The sequence below is a fragment of the Mustelus asterias genome, chromosome 1 (genome assembly GCF_964213995.1).
Source record: "Mustelus asterias chromosome 1, sMusAst1.hap1.1, whole genome shotgun sequence".
Taxonomy (NCBI): domain Eukaryota; kingdom Metazoa; phylum Chordata; class Chondrichthyes; order Carcharhiniformes; family Triakidae; genus Mustelus; species Mustelus asterias.
In genome coordinates this window covers 115,362,956-115,381,761 of record NC_135801.1, presented here as the reverse complement: position 1 = coordinate 115,381,761, position 18,806 = coordinate 115,362,956, and the positions used below count along the sequence as shown (strand labels likewise).

The following is an 18,806-nucleotide window of genomic DNA, read 5'->3' as shown; positions in this document are numbered from 1 at the left end:
TTTTCACTAGTGAGAGAGTCTCGAACAAGGAGACATAGCTACAAGATAAAGGACCAGTTAAACTGAGGCGGGTATAAATTTCTTCTCACAGAGGGTGGTGAATCTCTGAAATTCTCTGTCCCAAAGGATGGTGGAGGCTGGATCATTTAAAGTGGAGGTGGATAAATATTTGATAGATCGAGGAATAGAGGGCAATGGGAAAATGGTACAGAAAAGGTGTTGAGGCTGGTACAGATCAACTATGATCATATTGAATGGCCGAGCAGGCTTGAAGGGCCTGGTGGCCTACTCTTGCTTGTATTTCTTGAGTTTTTGTATTGAATTTATGTACAAGGTAAGGAGTTTTTGCTTTTTGGGAGCTCATACTGATACATTGGACATTGAGGTGAATGAAGCTTGCAGAACTTACTGTTCATTCATTTCAAAAGGAAGAATCAAAACTGATCAAATCCCTTCTATACCATTTTGGCTAATTTATCTCATTTTTAAGGTTATTTATGAATTGCTATTTGCTTTCCAAGTCAGGTAATGACTCACACATATGTCATATCAGTACAATGACCTGTAACGTGATTACAATTTCATGGTGCAACCTACATCACTGGGTAAACAAAATACACTGTTTACTGACTTAGTAATGCCTTAAACCAAATCCAAACAATACAATGACATTGCTGTATTTAGCAACAGTTTTCCATTGCATGCATATATTGTGATTACTTTTCTCTGAAGCTACTATAACTATACCAGTTTAGTTATGGTTACAGTTTTTGTACAGTGAAAGCTTAGTTAAAAAGTTAATTAAGTATTTATAACTAATTCCAAACAAAGATTTGGTTGACTGGATTCCAGGCTTACTTCCTTAAACAATAACAACTTAATCAAAGACCATCAGCATTGACACAGTAGCTAAAGGAAAATCAACAAAAAGGTGCTTTAAAGTCTAATTTCTGCTGTCATGAATAAACCCTTCGTGATAATCAGCAAACATATCTGTTATGTAGTTGCTATGTAAGTGGTGTGAGATAATGCTTATGTCAATAAAGTCCTCTTGACAGGATTTATACCATCCTTCATTCTCATCCCTTGTGGAGCTAGACAACCTACGACAGTAGCTTTCAACACTGATATTTAATTGAATTCTTGGAAGAGGAATTCCTCATTTATTAGGCAATGGGGGATGGGTAATAAATGCTGGCCAAGACAGCGACACCATGAACAAATAAAGAAAAACCTTGTTTGCCATTTCTTCAAATTGCTGTATTCATGTGAGATTTCCAATTAGGCATTAGAATCACCCACTGTGATGCTGGAGACAAACAAACAAGTAAAATAATATATATGTACACTTATCAACTGACAAAACGTTAAACTCACAGCATTTCAATTTACATATATTGCTTCCTTGTAATAACAATGCCAATGAACATTGTCTATGAAGGTTACGTGGACAAAAGTCATGTCCGAAATTTAGCACATTCTTTTTTCACTCGGGCGATGCTTTAAACTGAGGAATTTATTGGTTTTGGGACCAGCTCAGCAACAGAGCATGTTAGAATACACAACAAAATGTACATAATGCAGAAAATCAAAGCTTAGGTAGTTAGATTAGACAATTGGCTCCATTTCATCTCTGGTGCTGATCTGCCCATCTTAAAGAGCTAGCTGGTTGCTGAACAGGTCCCATGAATTCAGTCTGACCATTTATTATTCACTGGGGAAATTGGCTAGTTCAATAGAATCTTGCTTCGATGCAAATGAAACGAGATGGATGATATTGGAATAGTGTAGATTAGAGGGGCTTTAGATTGGTACCATTGGTCGGCGCAACATCGAGGGCCGAAGGGCCTGTACTGCGCTGTAATGTTCTATGTTCTATGTTCTAAATATTTGTTGCAGCAAAATAAATGATAAACACAATTGCATATAGTTCAAAAATAAGATTTCCAATGGCATTTTCTACAAAACTAGGATGTGTTCCCTATCTGGAAAGCACCCTCAAATAGTCATGCAATAGTAATAAACAATCACACTGGTGTATGTTACCCCAGAGGATGTAACTTAGCCGCGCAGGACCACAATACAGTAGTTTCCAAGAAAATTCATGATTCCAACAGACATAAAACTGTTAATAAAATACAAATTCAGTCATTTGTCTGTATATTAGTTTCAGCAGGACATATTTTGAATTTTCCTTTGCTCAAAGTCAATTTTGCATCTGTTTGTTTTCATCTTCAAAGAACACGTCGTCGTTCATTAGTAACGGTTGGTCAGAAGCGTTGCTGCTGCCGGCTGAATTGAGACGTGAGGAGTGGCTGGAGAACTTAAGCCTGGTGGTAAAATTAGATTCCAAATTTGAATACTTCTGTAAAAACAAGGAGGGAAACGGATCACTGATTTATTACATGCATTTGTAGAGCTGATGCATGTCTGTTTCTTTATGAGTGTATCTTACTGTCAGTACACTAAGCTTTTGTGTCAGTTCCAATCCTGAGAGGATGAATGGGTAAAAGAGGCCCCAGTTGTTAAAGATTTCACTGACCTACAGTGACATACAGCTTTCAGGTCTACATGGGAACACAAAGGGAGAGAGAGCCACAGAACTGAATATAAAGTTACCTGTCTTTCTGTATTCATAATACTTACTCAATTTAAAACTGCACTATCCAATGGCCAGTTATTAACTTATGCTATTCCTAAGGTAAGAAATATCATCACGGGTTAACAAACTGTTTTCTCACCAGAAGTAGGACTGGGTACAAAGAAAGGTTTGTGCTGCTGCGCCCCAAGAACGTATCCTCCAAACCAAGAGTATTCCTTGTCACAACAATGGGGTATTTGCTTTTCCACCACAACCAAGTTTATAGCCTGTTTGAGTGATATCGCTCATTTTAAGCCAGTGCCAAATTACTGGCACATTCCCAGTATAGATTTGTGCCAATTAGGAACTGTGTTGACTTGGCAATCTTACAGGCAGAGTAAAATTAGACTTACATCACCAAATCAGTGCCATAGTAATCATCTGATTCAAGTGAAATACAGTGTTCTAACTCACAGCACCCATTTATGCCCCATTAAAAATTCAAAAAATCTGTGAGTTGTCACGTAGCATAGATGACTTTGAAAAGAACAGGATCAGAAATGGAACAGCAAATAGAGTGGGATTTTCCAGGCCCACCCGCCAATGGGATCTTCGTTCTTCTGATCCCGCCAAAGTCAATGGACTTCTGGCTGGCTCACCACATCCACCACAGCAAAACCCACTGGGCCAGGGTCGGAAAATCCAAGCCATAGACCATGCGTAAGTGTCTGTTGCAAAGTCTAGATAAAATCATAACTTTAATGAGAGATACTTGGAAATTTCAATCTTGGCAGCGGACAATGTCATATCATTCTACTGTGCCTAATGTACAGGATTTTGTTGAAAGGTCAGCCTTAAAGAAGAAGGCCTTCTCCCTGCTAGACCTGGTGGATGTGCATATTTAATTGGCTCTGAAGGTATCTCTGGTTCATTTCAGGGCACCACTAGATATATCTCAAGGGTGTTGAAGATGGCTGCATATTTACATTTAAGGCAAATAATGAATGGATTGTTTACGAGGGCTGTGAGTTATCCAAACCACCCCTTTGATTATAGCTAGAATGACTAGGGGCCCGATTTTACCATTGCGTCGCACCCGAAAACGGGTGCGAAAACATGGTAAAGTCGGGCATGAGGCCATTAACGCGATCCGCGCCCGCATCCGCACAGATGCCCACTTTACCGAGGCCCGAGAATGGCCGCGATCCGATTCGCGCCTGAAACGGGCGCAACAGCGATTTAAATGCATTTGCATGCATTTCAATTGAATTAATGAACTGCCCGCCCAACTTTATCAGCATTTCCCCCTTTAGCACCGCATTCGCCAATCCGGAATCGCGCCGAAATGGACATGCTAAATAAAAGTCTGTTTCGGGTGCTCCAGCTGCTGCAGAGGTAAGTTCAGAGCTTCCAACGGCTCTCTGACTGAGATCGGTGGTGGGGGGGGAGGGAGGGGGAGGCGGGCCTGATCATTCTCTGGTGAGGGGGTAGGGAGAGAGGAGGAGGCGGGTCAGATGTACCTCTGGGTGGGGGGGGGGGGGAGCGGAGGGAGGCCAGATCATTCTCTGGGGGGGGAGGGTGGAAGGGGGAGAGGGAGTGAGGCCCGATCGTTCTCTGGTTTGTGGGGGGGAGGGGGGAGGCAGATATGATCTATCTGGTGAGGGGGTGGGGGGAAGCCAGATGGATCTCTGGTGGGGGAATGGGGGGGAGCAGGGAGGGTCCGCTGCCACTCTGCGGGTGGGGGGCGAAGGGGGCAGCGGGTCGCGATTGGTCTGGGCAGCGGGGGTGGATGGGTGGATAAGGGGGACAGTGATGTCTGTGGGGGCCATCACTCCCGCTTTTCGCTCCCGGGCCGCTTTCTCTTGCTTTCTGCGGCACGGGAGCGATCTGACACGGGCGCATTTTTTCCTAACTGCGCATGTGCAGTTCAGAGCTCCGATCATTTTGAGCGTGCTAAGTCCCCTCCCCCACAGCTCGATTCAGACCTGTGATTGTTTTTTCAGCTAAGTGCTAATAGGGGCGCCTGAAAGCAGATTTCCAAGTCGGATCTGAATTGCACCCAGATTTAGCACTTAGAATGAAAATGATAAAATCGGGCTCTAGGTACTCGGATTCACCTCTTTGGCTGAATAGATACTATTGATTACACACATGACAACCTGACACCATCGCAGTAACCAGAAGTTTTATCACATTCCAACCATGCGCAGCTGGTGAGGTTCATGGAAGCCTGTACCATATTGCCCCAGCGCTGTCAACAGGCATTCATACTGCATCAGTCCAACATACACGAGAGCTTTTCATTCCAAGAAACAGATTTACAGTGTGGCTCCTAGGAGATGAAGGATATCCACTTCAACTTAGCTCATGGTGTCTGTAAGGAAGCCCACCAATGAGGTCTAGTTTTAGTGCCCACCTGAGTGGAGTTTGGAAATAAAGTGGCCGCAGCATTGTTCCAGCCACCAATATCTGCTCGTGCTCACTTGTGCGATGTGAATCGCCAAGTGAAAATTCAAACTGTCTAAGGAGATCCATCAAAAGTGTGAGTATCTGTACTGGTGCAGGCTGCATGTCCTGTGCCACCTGTTGTATATGTGAAGGCTTGGATAGAGGGGGATCTGTTTTCATCATGAGAAAGTCACAATTTAGACAATCACCACACTCTGACTTTTTGTAGTTCACTCATTGTTGAAATAAAGTGCGTTTCACCTCTTGACTGGCCACTGCTGGTAATATATTGCCCTAAGTCCCGGTGCTGACCAAAGCGGGGTTGCCTCTCACTTTCAACCACAACGGCAGGACTTTTTAAATTCACTTTTTTTACAGGATGCGGGAGTCACTGGCGAGGTCAGCATTTATTACCCATCCCAAGTTGCTCTCGAGAAGATGGTGGTGAGCTGCCTACTTGAACCACTGCAGTCTTTGTGGTATAGGTACACCCACAATGCTGTTAGGGAGGGAGTTCCAGGATTTTGACCCAGCAACAGTGAAGGAACAGTGATATATTTTCAAGCCAGGATGGTGAGTTGTTTGGAGGGGAAGTTACAAGTCGTGGTGTTCCCAGCTATCTGCGGTCCTTATCCTTCTAGATGGCAGCAGTTGTGGGTTTGGAAGGTGTTGTCTAAGGACCCTTGGTTAGTTGCTGCAGTGCATCTTGTGGATGGTACACACTGCTGCCACCATGTGTCAGTGACGGAGGGGGTGAATGTTAGTGGAAGAGTTACCAATCAAGTTGGCTACTTCATTCCTTCTCAAGAGAATTCAGCCCCAAAGTCAAAATGAGCTGCTTCAATTCAGTTTTGAGATTGCAGATGTTGACCTGCTACACTGACTTCTGGATTTGACCTCCACAATTCCACCCCCACCGCCCCCCCCACCCGCCCACCCACCTCCATGAATTCCCCATGCCCCCAACCCCCCCTCCCCCAAACTCCCCATCTTCACACACTGAAACCACCTTCAGGTTAACATCGAACCCTCTGTCTCAATTGAGCAGGTAATAAATTACTTAACAGTAAGTTCAGGATTTACTACAATGCCAACATTTATAAACTAGCAGCTAGAGACTGAAAGCAGGATACATTTCAGAACATTTAAAGTCTATGATATTGGAAAGTCAGTTATTGCCACCATTTGTGAAAATTAGAGGCCCTTTCTCACATTGTGGTGACCTGGAGCTATGAGTTCATTGTCGAATTTCCATGCAGCCTTGTTTTCCTTTTTGCCTGATATTGTTGGTTTTGTTTATGCAATTAGAAATTGTCAATTTAATTTACTGCTGATGGCAGAGTTCCACAAACAGGCTGCGGCTGGATATAACTTATCTACCAGCTACCACATTCAGGAAGTAACCAACCACTCTGGGAGATATCTGCCCACACATATTGTAGTCACCACTGCTGGGCCCACACACTCTGCTGCTTACATGTTTCGAGGTGTCTGACAACTGCTCTTCAATCATCTCCACTACTTGCTCGAATGTAGGTCTTCTTAAAGCATCAGAATCCCAGCAAGCTTTCATAACTTCATACCTATGGAAATGAAATATTACTCTGTAAATGGTAACATTAAATAGGAAACAAGTTAATGGAAGACAGTAGTTTGGTGTAATTCAACTTTTTGCACAGGACATAATGGAAGTTTTTATTTTCGTTTTTAATTTCATAGGAACCATAGAATCCCTACAGTGCAGAAGGAGGCCATTTGGCCCATCGAGTCTGCACCAACAACAATCCCACCCAGGCCCTATTCCCGTAAACCCACATATTTACCCCGCTAATCCCTCTAACCTACGTATCCAGGGACACTAAAGGGACAATTTAGCATGGCCAATGCACCTAACCCACACATCTTTGGACTGTGGGAGGAAACCGGAGCACCTGGAGGAAACCCACACGGACATGAGGAGAATGTGCAAACTCCGCACAGTGACCCATGCTGGGAATTGAACCCGGGTCCCTGGCACTGTGAGACAGCAATGCTAACCACTGTGCCACCATGCCACCCCAAATTTGTTTGCATGTTAAATCTTGAATCTTGAGCGAAAAAAGCTTCCATTGAAACAATGATGACAAGGTGCCTAAGAAAGGTCAGAGGGGGAAAAGCTACGGGGTTTTTTGTTTGAATTTATGATAGAAGTATTTAGCGTTTTGAATGTTTCTTTTCTCTCTCCTGTTGTTCTGAATTTGTCAGATTACCAACCATTTTTTAAAAGGAAGATATGGAACCCGTTCTCAGAGCTCATTGAATTAAATCAACTATATCAAGTCTAGAGACCAGAAAGAGACCCATTTGCCCAACAGAAATGTCTACCTGAGCCTCTCCCATCCCTCTTCATCTAACTTTATCAGCATATCCTTCCTGTTCCCTGCTCCCTCACAATGCTTATCTGGCTTCTCCTGGGTCAGAATCCTGGAACTCTCTCCCTAACAGCACTGTAGATGTACCTACACTGCAGGCATTTCAGCGATTCAAGAAGACAACTCACCACCACCTTCTCAAGGGCAACTAGGGATGGGTAATAAATGCTGGCCTAGCCAGTGAAACCAACATCCAGTAAATACATTTAAAACATCTGCTTCTATGTTATTTACTTCAGCTATTCCTTGTGGCAGTGTGTTTCACAGATTGGTATAGAGAAGTTTCTTCTGAATTCCCTATTGATTCACTAGTGACTATGTGATGTTTAAGGCCTCAAATTTTGCTAAAAAGTAGCAACATTCTCCACAATTACCCTGTTGACCCTATCATAAACTTCCTTTATCTTAAAGACTTCTACTAGGTCACACCTTAGCCTTTGTTTCTCTGGAGAAAGGACTCATGCAGAGTGTGGTAAACAGTAGGCCTAGAAAACTAGAAATTTAATTTTAATCAATTATTAAGTAAGACTACATCAATTAATAATCATAAAACTAAATAATTAATTATGTTCATGTAATATAACCAGTGTTTAATTAATTCATCAGTTCTGGAGATAAGGTTAAAATTAAACAACAAGGGCCAAATTTTATATCCAAAGTTTGGGTATGCACCCGACACAGAGGTGTGTGAAATCGGGCGAGAAGATGTCAGGTGCGTGTACCGATGTTATCACACACCCGCACGATAGTTTGATCAGCAGGAACATGCAAAAGTCAGAAGTCTACCCGCTGACAATTAAAAAGGCAATTTAAATGAATTAAACCCCAACTAACTGGAATTTTATGTTACCCGTCCATCTCTACGGTCAGCGGGTGGGCCAATTGGCCAAGTGGCCTTTACATTTAAGCTGCATCCTCGATCCAGAGTGGAGTAAAAGATCAGGGCTGAAACATAGTTAACAACTGTGTCTGGGGACTAAGGTCTGTGTATGATTGTGCTGCCCAGATACTCATAGTATAGTTTTAACATGGACACTTATTTGTCGCAGCTTGCTGAGACAGCTCAGCAGCGGCTTTCCCCTGAGGGAGCAGATTGGAAGCGCAGGCCCGCACCCTCTCCTATCCCACTGCGCGCCCTCTTCCCATCCTCCCCGATAGCGCTCAGCCTTTCACAGCCCACATTTCACATTGACTGGCCGTTAATTGATGGGTGAAATATTCAGGTCAAGTGATAGTAACAATGAAGGATTCCCATGTTTCAGTAAATAAGTTTAAGGCAGCTATGTCAAAATAGTTAAGTTAAACTGCTTGTAAAATAAAATGATCTCAACGCAGAGGAAGCAACTGATTGATGAGTATTTATTTCAGTCTCAGGTGTATTTCTGTTAAGTTAGTTAATAGTCGAATAAATAGAGGTTTGTCAGGGCATCTGATCGGAGTTCAGTAGGCATGGGGAGTCGGAAAGGATTACTGCGATAGTTAATCAGAAGTTAGAAGCGGTTTTAATTCTTCTTACTTTTTCTGGGAAGCTATTGCTGGAACGCAATCAGAAACATCCCAGTGCAGGACAATTGCTGTGCAATATTTACCTGCGAACTTCTGGTGGGGCTGTACCCCAACACATCTTTGGAATACCCTTCCAGATACACTGCCCTAGACCTCGGAAGTTACAGCCCAATATCTCTGTTCTGGTATCAATATTGTGAACCTCTTTTGCCCTCTGATGGCTCTACACTCTTTTTGTAATAAAGCAACAACAACTAATTGTATTGAAAAGTGCCTTTGACATGGCAAAACATCCTAAGTGCACCAGTCACTGAAGGTAAGCATGCAGGTGCAGCAGGCAGTAAAGAAGGCAAATGGCATGTTGGCCTTCATTGCGAGAGGTTTCAAGTACAGGAGCAGGGATGTGTTGCTGCAACTATACAGGGCCTTGGTGAGGCCACACCTAGAGTATTGTGTGCAGTTTTGGTCTCCTTTTCTGAGGAAGGATATTCTTGTTCTCAAGGGAGTGCAGCGAAGGTTTACCAGACTGATTCCGGGAATGGCGGGACTGATGAATGAGGAGAGATTGACTAGGTTAGGATTGTTTATGCTGGAGTTCAGACAAAAGAGCGGGGGGGGGGAAGGATCTCATAGAGACTTATAAAATTCTAACAGGACTAGACAGATAGTTACAGGGAGTATATTCCCAATGGTGGGGGAGTCCACAACCAGGAGTCACAGTCTGAGGATTCAGGGTAGACCATTTAGGACAGAGGTGAGGAGACATTTCTTCACTCAAAGAGTGGTGAGCCTGTGGAATTCATTACCACAGGAAGTAGTTGATGCCAAAACATTGAATGAATTCAAGAGATGGCTGGATATAGCACTAGGGATGAATGGGATCAAAGGTTATGGGGAAAAATTAGGATTAGGCTATTATTGAGTTGGGTGATCAGCCATGATTGTAATGAATGGTGTAGCAGGCTCGAAGGGCAAAATGGCCTCCCCCTGCTCGTATCTTCTATGTATCTATGCTTCTAAGGCACATTGCAGGAAAATTATCAAAATTTCACTCCAAGTGTGGTCAAATGAATGTTCAATTCAGGTTTAATCATATTTTCCTCATTTTCAATACACCCAAATCTTTAGCTTTCCATTTATGGACTACTTTCAGTGATTTGTGTACTGGTGTCTCTTTGCTGCTCCATACTTTTACCACTCAAGCAGAATGTGAACTCCTTATTCTTCCTAAACAAATACACAACCGCTTACTTAGATTGAAATTCATTTTTCGATAAAATGTCCATCGTGTAAGTTTATTAATGATTGTGTATTTTGTGTGATTTGTTACATTGTATTAACTATATCCCCATATTTGGTGTTGGTCATAAATTTAGAAATTGTACTCCCACTTCCTGAGTCCAAACTATTTAATGTAAATTGAGCACAGTGGTCTCAACTCTGATCTCTGTGGAAAACCACTTCCTACTTCTGCCAGTCTGCACAGTTATCGTTAACCTTTGCTCCCTTTCTTTTCTCTATTGTAGTCTGCTTCCTGTCCTTTCTGCTAGCTGTCCTCCACATGCTCTGACCAGCCATGAGTCTAATATGTCCTGCCTTGTTGAAGGCCTTTTTAAACCTGAATATATTATATCTACTACATTATCATTGTCTACTCATTGATACATTTTCAAAAGGTTCTGTAAGGCTGGTTAAGCATGATCTTCACTTTTGAGATTGGCACTGACCACTCATTATTGTATTTTTGGTTGCTCAATTTTTTAAAAAAGAAAGAATTGCAAATAAATTACAGAAAGGTGCAAAATTCCGAAAGTATTTACAATGGGAGACCCAGACCCTATCCCCATAACCTCACATATTTTCCCTGGTAATTTCCCAAATGTACGATCTTCGGACACTAAGGGGCAATTTAGCATGGCCAATCAACCTAACTTGCAGATTTTTGGACAGTGGGAGGAAACCGGAGCACCCGGAGGAACCCATGCATACACAGGGAGAACATGGAGATTCCACACAGACAATGGCCCGAGGCCGGAATTGAACCCGGGTCCCTGGCACTGTGAGGCAGCAGTGCTAACCACTGTGCCATCGTGCCACCCAGATAATAGTAGTGTAATTGGCAGAGAAGGACCTGGGTTTCTAGAGGGCGTTCAGGGAAACTTTCTTCGGCAATATGTTTCCAATCCAATGAGGAAGGAGGCGCTGCTAGACCTGGGACAGAATTTTCCCAAAATTGTGCAGAGTATTGGATTGTGCGTGAAAAGCTGTGTGAAACTCGTTGGCTTCACAGCTGCCTTTTCAAGCCTGACTAAACAGCACTCCGTGTACTTTCAAAGAGCTGGAGAGGATTACACAGCTAGCTGGGGAGGCAGGGCTTAAACTTGCTGGTAAAGCTGGAAATCACCCTTCCCCGCAGCCCCCCCACCCCCCGCCACACACACCAATATGGGTATATAATGGCGCAGAACGAGGTCATTTGGCCCATTGTGTCTGCACCAGCTTTCCAAATAAGCATTGCGACTTAGTGCCAATCTCCTAACTTTTCCCTGTATCCCTGCACATTGTTTCTATTCAAAGTAATCATCTAAAGTGATCTTGAATGCCTGAATTGAACCTGCCTCCACCACATTTCCAGGCAGTGCATTCCAGACCCTAACCACCCACTGTGTGAAAACATTTTATCTCAAACAATTTACTTTGTTGTTTCATATCCACAGGGCATTCTAAATTGTTGATTAATGATATTGAAGTATAGTAGTTGTTGCTTAGTAGGTAAATGTGGAAGCAAATTTAGGCAGTTGATCTGCTTTTAGTTGCATTGGTACCCCCTTGGTGATTAATGTAAGTGACATGAATGGGCGAATCTTACCTACTGTCCTTTGAATACATCCAAATAGACAGAGCCTTATTTTAAAACACATCTGACCTCAATAACAGAGCAGTCATCAGTACTATATTGATTATGTGTGCAGTCTTGGAGCAGGCTTTGAAACCATAATCTTTTAAATTAGAAGATCTACTACTTAACCAAAATAACGTTTAAATGTTCCTATTAACATGAAACTTATTAAGTAGCTTCATTGTGATAAGAATATTATCATGTCCCATTGATTTAGACGGTTGAACAAGCTAGCCATTGTTTGTATATTTAATCTTCAGCTTGCCTCCATTTGTAATGATCACAAGGGAACACAAGCAAAAGGGGAATTATGTTCAGCGTTTGTAGTCAGCTGTCACCTCATTTACATGGTCAGAAAAATCACACGCACAACTCGTAAGCAAACTTTGCTTTTATTGTAACTGACAGCTGGCTGGAGGTTGAGGTTGCAACATCTGACTAAAGTGATGTAGAACAACATGACTTCCCACCCCCTGAACAAAAGTGCTAATCTCCAGCACCAAACAATGAAGTATCACACATGTGCATACTCTGGCTCATTGACAATTAATTACTAAACTGGATAATGATTACTGTTGAAGTCTGGCAACATGTCAAGCTGTTGTCTGAGCAAGCCCTTACGCACAAAGGGAAGGATATCCACAAAAAAAAGGCAGCTTGTGTTGTAACTAGTTGGAGAAAATCAATTACTTACAACTCGGCAGATGCAAGCTCAGGACTCAGCATCCTGTAGCCTTCCTTGATCATCTTGTAGAACTTGTTGTCCACCGGAATGCCAGGGTAAGGGCTGCTCCCTATAGTGGAATGATAGTAAACATTTTACCACAGATTTGTATACACTTATTGCAGTTGGTACTAAATTGAAAAGATAGAAGGAATTGCAATCTTACCTAATGAGAAAATTTCCCACAATAAAATGCCGTAAGACCAGACGTCACTCTCAAATGTGTACACGCAGTCAAAAATGCTCTCTGGAGCCATCCATTTCACAGGAAGACGAGCCTGGATTGAAAAAAGATCATTCAACGCAAAGTCAGGGGACACAGTTATCATATTTTCAACATCATCAGTACAAAGTAGAATTAAAAACTCTGTCAGATTATTCATTTTTAGGACATGGGCGTCGCTGGCTGGCCAGCATTTATTGCCCATCTGTAGTTGCCCTTGAAACTGAGTGGCTTGCTAGGCCATTTCAGAGGGCAGTTGAGAGTCAACCACATTGCTGTGGTTCGGGAGTCACATGTAGGCCAGACCAGGTAAGGACGGCAAATTTCCTCACCTAAAGGGCATTAGTGAACCAGATAGGTTTTTCCGACAATCAACTATCGTTTCATTGTCATCTGTAGATTCTTAATTCCAGATATTTTTATTGAATTCAAATTCCACAATCTGCCATGGCAGGATTCGAACCTGGGTCCCCAGAACATTAGCTGATTTTCTGGATTAATAGTCTAGCGATAATACCACTCTGCCATCACCTCCCCACAATCAATATTGATGCTTCAAATGTTTAAGTTATTCTGGACAAGTTGAGATGCTGATTCTAACCAGACTATTTTGAAGGATATGTCGGATATTGCAAGGTGTGAAGAGGATGGGAGAACAAGTTAATCAAGATCATTGCTGCCAGCAAATAACTTAACAGATGACTATGTGGAAGCATAGTTGGACCAAATGTGTCTGAGTCCCTGATAGTCCAGTGTAAACATCTGTCTGTGCTCTAAGTGGTCAGGAGTTGATATGTGGTTGAGTCCCCACAGTTATGTTTCAGATGTCCTGATGGTCTATTGCTGTATGTGTCAGAGTTCCTGGTAGTGGTGTCTCATACACCAGTGGTCAGCTCTCCAGAATGACTTACATTGCCTTTCACCACATAATTGGAATCATTCCTGATATCTCTAGCCAGCCCAAAGTCGCATATTTTTGCAATCTGTCCATTGGTTAGAAGAATATTCCTTGCAGCCAAGTCTCTGTGAATGCACTGGAATAGATGAAATACCTAATTTAACACACTGCAAAACAAACAAAATCAATAATATTTACATTTAACGGAATTATGGGTGGAATTTTGCTGCCCTGTCACGGCGGGAGTGACACCAGAAAATGCGGCGAGTTGTACTAAAGGCCATTGACTTCAGCAAGGCTGAAAAATCCCACTGGCAGGAGGGGCAGTAAAATTCCGCCCAGTGAGTCTGAAATGGTCTTTAACCAACAGTTTAGCGAATGATGTAAGCTTACATTCTTCGAGGCGAGGAAGTTCATTCCCTTTGCAACCTGATAGGAAAAGATGAGAAGATCTTCGATTTCCAGAGCCAGGTTATCCTCTTCAGTGACCTCATTGTTGTTTTCCTTATCACTGTACGATTCTAGAAAACAAAGTATTTGATGTTAAATCAAAACAATAATTAAAAATGCCTCTTCTGTATAATCTAAAATAAAGATTGCATTAATCATAGAATCCTACAGTGTAGAAGGAGGCCATTCGGCCCATTGAGTCTGCACTGACCACAATCCCACTCAAGCCCTATCCCCATAAATTTACCCTACTAATTCCCCTGACACTAAGGGGCAATTTAACATGGCCAATCCACCTAACCCGCACATCTTTGGACTGTGGGAGGAAACCGGAGCACCTGGCGGAAACCCACGCAGACACGGGCAGAATGTGCAAACTCCACACAGAGTGACCCAAGCCAGGAATTAAACCTGGGTCCCAGGCGCTGTGAGGCAGCAGTTCTAACCACTGTGCCACCGTGCTGCCCAAATGTACAGGGTCATTTTTGCATTGGATCTTGGGATTTGGCAGCCTCAGGTAAACAACCTTTATGGAATTTATACAACATTTCTCGTAAGCTCAGGGCAGGCCAAAGTACATTACAGTCAATGGGATAGTTTGAAGTGTGGTTACTGCTGTAAAGCAGGCAATATGCAGCCAGTTTGTGAACTTCTGTGAATTTTGAGCACAGAAAGTGCAGGTACAGCGAAATCAAAATCCACTCATTTGCAAATCAGATGCATGCAAATATCAGCTGTTTGCATACTTTTCTAATTTCCTATTTTCTTTATATAACTCTTACATAAACTGTATCTTTAAATGTGTCACATTGATGTAATGATATAGTATGTAAATATGCACATTTATAAACTGGGATTATAACGTTGAACTATTTATTATTTCACAACTTCCAATATCAGTTTCATCAACCAGGGTTTTGCAGCTCCGCCATGGCATGCGTGCCTGTAAAGTCCTGACCATAAGTTACTCGCATGGAAGGATGATCACAACTTTCAAATCAAATTTTGCCTTCATAGACCTATGAGCTATATGGTAAAATAAAGGTCAATATTACAGCAATCACATGCAGCAGAAAAAACAAAAGCATTAAAGTTGACATTTTCAAAGCGACTTGCTTTTTTATGCTGCTGCTGCAACACAGCTGCTGCCGTGGTTGTCTGAATTCTTTCCAGGAATGTGAGTGTTGCCCGTCCCTAATTACCTTTGAACAGCGTGGTTTGCCACACCATTTGAGAGAGCAGTTAAGAGTCAACCACATTGTTGTAGGTCTGGAGTCACAGATCAGGTAAGGAGCACCGATATCCTCCCTAGAGGACATTAGTGAGCCAGATGGGTTTGCCCAACAATCGATGGTAGTTTCATGGTCACCATTACTGAGAATAGCTTTCCATTCCAGATTTGTTAATTGGATTCAAAGTTCAGCAACTACCAGGGTAGGATTTGAACCTATGTCCCCAAAGGATTAGCCTGGAGCATTACCATTACACCACCACCAGTTTATATGTCAGCTGTGGTGGGGTTGTTCACACACTTGCCTCTGTCATGAGGTTTTGGTTTCAAGTCTCAATCCAGGGCTACAGGCCAAAAAGCAAGGTTGACGCTCCAGTGCAGTACTGAGTGAGCACTGCACTTTTGGGGGGGTATTTCGAATGAGATGTTAAACCAAGACTACATCTCCTGCTTGTGTGGATGCTAGGGAAAAACCATTGTACTATTTTGATCAAGAGCAGGGGAATTATTCCCAGTGTCCTGGCCAATATTTATCCCTTTGTCAATAAACACAGTATCTGGTTATTATACTGTTACTGGTTGTGGCAGTTTGCTGAGCCTGAGTTAGCTGCCGTATTTCATAGATTGCATAAAAGTACTTATTGGCTGTAAAGTGCTTTGAGAGGTTTGGTGATCGTGAAATGCTCTATAAATATTTCTTTTTTTCCCTTTAAACTGAAATCCTTCAAAGTTTGAATCAGGTCTTGAGTCACAAGATGAGATTTTCTGCTTTGGTGAAAATGCAGCATGAAGTCAGCACCCATCCATCCTCTCCTCTCTTGGCCCTGGAGAATTGGCTATAATTCTGGGCATTGTCCAACTAGACTCTTGCCTGCGATAGGCTGCCCATCTGGACAGATGGCAGCTGTAGGCCTCAGGTATGGGGAACCTGCAGCAGCTGGATAAGATAATTTCCTCTGGTGGGTTTGTTAAAGAAAGAGGCTGCTTTTAAAAAAAATAAATCAAAAGTTTCATGGACTGAGAGATTGCACACTCTTTTACAAGAATTTTCAACATTTCAATTATCTCCAAAATGGTGGATGTCAGAAACATGTTTATGTTTATTGTTGCTAAGGAATTAATCACAGAAAATGTACTGCATGATGCCACTTCCATCATTATCGCCCATTTGCCCACTCATATATGGTGGACAATTCTGAAAATGAAGGCAAGCAGCAGTGAGCTGGTGAAATGCAGGTCAGGCCATCTTCCAGCCCCTTGTCACCATTGAAATAAAAACAGAAAATGTTGAATAAACTCAGCAGGTCTGGCAGCGTCTTTGGGGAGAAAAACACAGTTAACATTTTGAGTCCCAATGGCCCTTCTATAGAACTGTGCACCACTGATCAGATTCATGTCCTTATTCATTTAGATCACAGGAAATGATGAAATAAGACCAGTAAATATTCCCACATCCTCAGCTCCTGTGTTCAGGGATCTTGCGCCATTTTCTTTCTGTAACATTGAACTTCATGCCTGGTTACTAACTGGTTTGCTCTGCACATTCACAACTCACTTAATCACGTTGCAAAAATATTGTAATGACGAGTAGTTCACTCACACACACAGATAACTTACCCTTGCTCGGGGATTTTCTTTTGTCCGTAGTTTTTTGTGGAGATATCATACTACTTGGCTTCATTTCCATGTATGATCCAGAACTGTTTCTATAGCAAGCGAAGAATAAATTGAAATAAACCAATGGATTATAAACTTGCAACAAACACTGAAGCAAATCAATGGTATTTTTGTTTTCATGTGCTGGAGAGGATCGCTTGGTTTTTAGGATCTTTGGTTTGCCAATTCAAAAGTGTATACAAAGCAGTTTGTAAATTGTGAACAAAGTCTGTAAAATCAAGAAAAAAGTATATGCATACTAATCTGCAAACTGTGAACAATATCTGAAAATCAGGATAGAATGAATATGGAGTTAATCAAAAATTGTAGTGGTCCACAATTTATGATTTAATGAAGAAAAAATAGTTGAAAGAAGAGGTAGGGGAAATTGAAATGTCAAATGGACAAATAAAATCCATTTCCTTATAATGAAAAAAAGGAATTGTTTGAGAAACAAGTGCAATAATTTTTCTTGAGTTAGTAATGTTTCCCTGAGGTTGCATTGGATGACGGGAGGGTCCATCCATGAGGTAAAATGCTAAATGTGACTTAGACCTGGATTGTGAACAGACAACAAAGGAATTATATCATAGGATTATTGGTAAGTAGCACGGTCACACAGTGGTTAGCACTGCTGCCTCACAATGCCAGGGACCCAGGTTTAATTCTGGTCTCGGGTGACTGGCTGTGTGGAGTTTGCACGTTTTCCCCATGTCTGAGTGGGTTTCCTCCAAATACTCCCATTTCATAGAATCATAGAATCCCTACAGTGCAGAAGGAGGCCATTCAGCCCATCGAGCCTGCACCAACAACAATCCCACCCAAGTCCTGTCCTATCCCCTTAACCCCACATATTTACCCTCCTAATCCCCCTGATATTAAGGGGCAATTTGGACTGTGTGAGGAAACCAGAGCACCCAGAGGAAATCCCCGCAGACACGGGGAGAACGTGCAAACTCCAAACAGACAGTCACCCAAGGCCGGAGTTGAACTTGGGTCGCTGGCGCTGTGAGGCAGCAGTTCGAACCACTGCACCACCGTGCCGCCCCACACTCCAAAGATGTGCGAGTTATGTTGATTGGCCATGCTAAATTGTCACTTAGTGTCAGGGGGATCAGCAGGGTAAATGCATGGGGTTACGGGAATTGGGGCTGGGTGGAACTGTTGTCAGTGCAGACTCAATGGGCCGAATAACCTGCTTCTGCACTGTACGGATTCTATGATTTTATTTGTGTATAGAAATTAATGTCATGCCATCTAGAAATCTGTAAAATTTTCTAAGTTTCAAACCAACATTAAATATGTTATTTTAAATTACAGAGAGGTGCAGCAATCATCATTTACAAGTTAACTCGGGAAAATGTTTTAAAAATGTGAACATTTTCAATTTCCAATCATGAATGTCATGGACACAGTTTAAAAATAAGGGATCTCCCGTTTTAGACAGGGGGTCATGTTTCTTTGCAACTTTCTTCCCTGGAGAATAGTGGAGGCAAGGTCATTGAATATTTTTAAGGTAGAGCTAGATAGATTCTTCATTCACAAGGGAGTAAACAATATCAGACTAGCCAGAAATGAGGCCACAATCAGATCAGCCATGATCTTATGGAATGTCAGAGCCGTGTCGATGGATCAAAGAGTCTATTCCTGCTCCTAATTCATTATATTCCAGTCCTGCAAACAGTGAAATGGTGGGATGAATGCGCTCACTCAAAGCATTGCCCTATTGTTCATGGGTCCAATTTAAGAACACTTTTTGGTATAACTTAGTGCACAACA

At 42.3% G+C, this 18,806-nt stretch overlaps 1 protein-coding gene across 2 annotated transcripts in view; it reads right to left on the bottom strand.

Annotated features, from left to right (window-relative positions):
* Positions 1 to 1,119: 1,119 nt before the first annotated feature.
* The window catches only part of LOC144496608 (mast/stem cell growth factor receptor Kit-like), a 91,905-nt gene continuing 74,218 nt past the window's right edge, over positions 1,120 to 18,806 (bottom strand). For both annotated transcript variants that reach the window (XM_078217211.1, XM_078217212.1), the window contains exons 15-21: positions 16,989 to 17,077; positions 14,084 to 14,211; positions 13,704 to 13,826; positions 12,736 to 12,847; positions 12,540 to 12,639; positions 6,507 to 6,612; positions 1,120 to 2,365 (exon numbers count right to left, since the gene is read on the bottom strand). In XM_078217211.1, coding sequence (XP_078073337.1) covers positions 2,207 to 2,365; positions 6,507 to 6,612; positions 12,540 to 12,639; positions 12,736 to 12,847; positions 13,704 to 13,826; positions 14,084 to 14,211; positions 16,989 to 17,077 — 817 coding nt within the window. In that variant the 3' untranslated portion in view covers positions 1,120 to 2,206. The remainder of the gene's footprint in view (positions 2,366 to 6,506; positions 6,613 to 12,539; positions 12,640 to 12,735; positions 12,848 to 13,703; positions 13,827 to 14,083; positions 14,212 to 16,988; positions 17,078 to 18,806) is intronic.